Source organism: Empidonax traillii, unplaced genomic scaffold (genome assembly GCF_003031625.1).
Source record: "Empidonax traillii isolate 1590-97213 ecotype Southwest subspecies unplaced genomic scaffold, ASM303162v1 scaffold1018:size752740, whole genome shotgun sequence".
Classification (NCBI taxonomy): domain Eukaryota; kingdom Metazoa; phylum Chordata; class Aves; order Passeriformes; family Tyrannidae; genus Empidonax; species Empidonax traillii.
Genome location: NW_020956211.1, coordinates 94501 through 99211, shown reverse-complemented (window position 1 = coordinate 99211; position 4711 = coordinate 94501). Strand labels below are relative to the sequence as shown.

At 44.5% G+C, this 4711-nt stretch overlaps 1 protein-coding gene across 4 annotated transcripts in view; it reads left to right on the top strand.

Moving 5' to 3' along the window:
- The window catches only part of AUTS2 (activator of transcription and developmental regulator AUTS2), a 33406-nt gene that overhangs the window by 8535 nt on the left and 20160 nt on the right, over positions 1-4711 (top strand). For all 4 annotated transcript variants that reach the window (XM_027904189.1, XM_027904188.1, XM_027904190.1 and 1 more), the window contains 3 exons: positions 751-822; positions 2466-2495; positions 4016-4087. In XM_027904189.1, the coding sequence (XP_027759990.1) occupies positions 751-822; positions 2466-2495; positions 4016-4087 (174 nt within the window). The remainder of the gene's footprint in view (positions 1-750; positions 823-2465; positions 2496-4015; positions 4088-4711) is intronic.

Sequence of the window (4711 nt, the reverse complement as noted above, 5' to 3'; positions counted from 1 at the left end):
GGAATGTCTGCAGAGGAGACACCTTCTTCCTTAAATTGGCCCATCCACTCTAATGACTGAATATGTAAATTGCAGTTCATTAGTGGGATTCTTCGTCTGTATGGTAATCAGACTGTTAACAACTCTGGTTCTTAATTGTTAGTTATGCTGTAGCTGATTTCTATTTTCTTCATTTAACCTAGGAAGAAGCTCTGTCTAAACATAGGGGGGCTGGGTTGATTTTTTTTGTGTCGCAGGTTTCTCCTCCACAAAGCTGCATTTCATTTTATTAACTGACTACTTACATTCAAATCATGGGAAAAGCTTCCATGTTTTTTTCAACTGGATGTTACTTTTCCTGGTGTCCATGTGGTGCCAGTGCTGAGGCCTTTGGGCAGTGACTGAGGAGATGCTCTGTGTGCTCAGTGCACTGGTGATGAGCAGCAGAGCACGAGCTCCTCCAAATACTGCTTCAGATGCCGTGTCAGAAATGTGTTCCTAAGTATTGGAAACATTTTCCAGGGTAAACAGTCACTGTTCCCTCAGTGGTTTGGATTAAAATAATGGGAAGCTGGTGGGCAATGGAAGTTTGGAAATTGAGATGATAATGCAGATACTGTTAAGTGGATTAAAATGGTTCTTCTTTACTCTTTAAGAAGTTTATCTCTGTTGCTTCAGCAGTGGTAATGATAAAGAACTATTATTTTTCATGTTCTGTGGCTTTCAAGCATTGTATCACTCAATAATGCTCTTTCCCTGTGGTGTTTCTAGACTTCCAATCCTATTGATGTTGCAGCCAGACCTGGGACGGTCCCACATACCCTTCTCCAGAAAGATCCACGGGTCTGTACAAAACGTTTTGGTTTTTTTCTCGAGTAAAGCCCTTCCTCCCAAAAACCTTGAGTGTCCAAATTAATATCCTAAAACTAGAGCTGTCTGAGCTGTTCCAGTCAGTGAGCACTGGAGGAGTTGTGTGGGGTGAATGTCAGAGCTCTCTCCTGGCTCAGCTCTCCCCCACAGCCCCAGGGGTCAAGGCATAAGAGCCCAATTCAACTCAGAATTGTACAAACCTCTCCAAGATTTGTGTTTGTACTCTGTATCATTGTTTTTAATGTGGGTAATGGCAGTTATTCCCTGGGTTACTGTAGCATTGATTGCACCAGTGAAATACAGATGCACTTTATTGATCACTCTGGATTCCTGAGTTCCAGGGGATGTGAGCAGCATTTATGGCCTCGGCACTTGGTCTCTTTGCCTCCTTCTGTTCTCTGCCCGGGGGTTGTTCGTGGGTGAGAATTCATGGACATTGTTTGCTGTGAGAAACATCACACAGACACATTTTTAACAGAACTCTCTGACAAAAGCAGTGAGGAGCTCTCCTTAAAATTCCATGTTGTGCTGTGGCTTCACTGTAAGGTGCAGCAGAGCTGCTTTTGTTGGGTTATGCCAAGTTCCAGTACTTTGGTTTGCTCAGAATTGGTGCTGTAGTTGAGCTTTATACCAAGAAGAGCCACATTTTTGTTTATGTATCTAATTGCAGAGATAACTAGAACCTCCCATCATGAAGTCATTTAGCTTTATGTTCCCTTTCAACCTGAGTTTCGATTATTTCCAGATGATTCATTGTGCCATCACTGCGTCTGCTAAGTACCTTTTACACCTATAAATCTCCTTTAGAATTGCATTTCAGAACAGAAAATCCAAAACAAATGAGCAATACCCAATAAATTGAATTTATTTTCCAGCATTAACTGGTGAAATATGAGCAAAAAAAGGGGAATAAGAAAATAGTCTACTAAAAAAAAACCAAAAACCACCAAACAAAAAACCACAACAGGCCACATAAAAAGTAGTAATGAGAAAATTGGGGGTTGACCCAGCCCCTGTTTACCAACAGCTGTTGCAGTGTGAAAAAATAATTAAGGCAAAGCCCATTTGTGGCAGAGAACACCTCAGGCAGTCCATCAGTGGTGACTGTTTGGAGGCACAAGGCAAGGAGCTGATGCCATGGCTGGTGATGGACACACTGGTGTGCAGGGGATGACACCCCATTCTAGCCCCTTCCCACCCAGTCTGTGGGATCAAGCCTGTGAAAAGGGGGCTTGTCCACTCTCCAGCCTGCTCAGGAGCCAGGCAGCTTTGGAAGACAACACAAGTTTGCCCAAAGGAGAGATCTGTGCTTTCTTCAGCAGAGTTAACCAGCCATTTTTGTAGCATTAAATCAACAAATTAAAGCTGATGCCAGAGGACAGAGCTCTGTGTGAGCCTTGTTGAGTTGCTTGTCAACACTCAGGTACAACAGCCCAGGGGGGAGGGCCACGCTCAGGGACGGGGGCCAAGGACTAATTATTATCCAAAAGGGCCTCATTTGAAAGTAAAATGATAACATTTTAATTTTGTCTCTTAATGAAGCAATACAAATTTGTTAATTAGAGCAATTGTTTGAGTGACAGGCATGTAACCAAGCTGTCATTTCTTCTTCACAGTTGACAGATCCGTTCAGGCCCATGTTGAGGGTAAGAAATCTTCTTGTGCTACAGTTTGTCGAGCTTGGCTCGGTCCCACCGGGCTGAAGCAGCAGAATAATTGCAAATCAGTGCTGCCATGTGTCATCTGGGGTGTTTTCCCCCTCATTTGGGAGCAGGGTGGTCAGTCCTGCAGCTTGTGATCACTCAAGGACAATGCAGAGTTTCAAAGTTGGAAGTTTTTTGCTTCTCGTGCAGCCCCTCACATGAATACTCGAGGTTAAATATTGATAATCCTTCTATTATCATTTCCTGAGCCAAATTCTGGAGATCTGGCAGTGATCCCCTGTCATTTCACTGCACACTGAAGGATTTTACATTTTAGTAGTTACTGGGTGTTTTCAGTTTTGTTCAGAATGGTACATCCCACCCAGGTGGGACAGTGTGGACAGACAGTCCACTTCAAACACAAAATATTTTAGAAATAAGGATCTAAAGATCCATCTATCAGTCATCCCAAAGGGTTTTTTGTTAATTTTTCAGTATATTCAAGAAGAAGGTTTAGATTTTGATCAAACCAACCAAGTGAACTTATGAAATCACTGGCACAGCCAGTTGTGAATTAGCAAAAGGCTGGAGTTTAGGGAAGTATGTGTGTGAGAGAGGGTATAATTTTTTTGTGATTTAATTATTGGTTGATACACACCTAAAAATAGAAGGCAGACCATGTGCCATAGTTTGTGAAATATTTAATTTACAAGTAGCTTAAGGAGCTTCTTGAATTCCTGTGATAATTTTTACATCTGCAGGAATCATTAGCTGTGTACCTCGAAGTAACAAAATTGGGAAAAGTATGTCCTCAATGAGTCTTTTTCAGTCAAAGTTTCCATCTGTGCTGGAAATGGAGTTCAAAATCAACAATCCCTCCCTCTCTCCTCCCCAGGACTCAAAGCCACAGTGAGAGGAAAGATGCAAAGACCCTCCCCAAACAGTGAATGGACTGGCCTCCAGTGTTTTCAGCACATTTATGTGCTCAAGTCTTGAAAGTACAGACCAGTAATTACATGAGGGAGTCAGATTTATTTTGAAAACCAGAGTGACCTTTTAAGCTGCTTTAATTTTCCTCTTTGGGTGGAAATGCCCGTCTTGGCGTAGCTGCACTGGTGGGGATGACCTCAGTGTGCAGTTGTGAGCAGTCCAGCTGTGCAGCAGCTGCTGGCTGGGACACAGCTTCACTGCTCTCAGCAGCACAAGCTGCTGGCTGGGACACAGCTTCACTGCTCTCAGCAGCACAAGCTGCTGGCTGGGACACAGCTTCACTGCTCTCAGCAGCACAAGCTGCATTCTCAGCCAGTGGCATCAGAGGGTTACAGGAGTGTGCAAAACAGGAGCATTCCTGGATGTCCAAAATAAACTTCTTAGGAGAGGGAAGGCCCTGAAGGGAGACCCTTTGGTGGGGGGAATCCCCTGGACCAAACCAGGCTGGGCTAAGGGTTGACAGTGGCACTAGAACCAGGATAAAGCACCACAGGTTGATGGCAGTAACTGACTGATGTGTTTTGTTTTTCCAGAAACCTGGGAAATGGTGTGCTATGCACGTCCACATCGCCTGGCAGATCTACCACCACCAACAGAAAGTCAAGGTCAGTGGTGGGGCACACCTGAATTTTGGATGAAGGGCACAGAGCAAACCTGTGAGAGGAAGGGTTTGCCTCTCACTGGAGCAGTTCTATGGCATGGCCCATGCTTTATTAAATTAACCATGCCCAGCATTACAGCATAACCCTCCAATTCAGAGAGCTGCTTTATCAGAATGAAAACCTAAAGTACGATCACAACAAAGTGTCTGGGATGCTCCAGAGCCACGACATCAGATCTTGGGCAATAACCACCAGTTTGTAGCTGGGAAGGGTGAAATGGGTGTGCCTGTGAGCTACAACCTTGCTTTTATTTGTGGCTGAGGACACAAAAGTAAGATGGCATTTTTTAAGTCTGGAGAAGCAAAGCATGTGTATCCCGTTCCTCTTCGTCATGTTCCTGGTCAGCAGGGGGCACGGGAAGATTCCTCCTGTCCTGGCATGCTTTACCCAGTGTGGCTGCACAGCTCCCATCACTGTTCCTTCACAGCCCATCTCATGGCTGGAGGTTGGGCCTGGATGGGTCCAGGCTGCTCAGGCAGACACAGCCCATGGGTGATGTGTTATCAGACACTCTCTCATTGCACTGAAACTTAAGGGAAGGAAGTATTTCCTTAGTTTTTTCTGAAA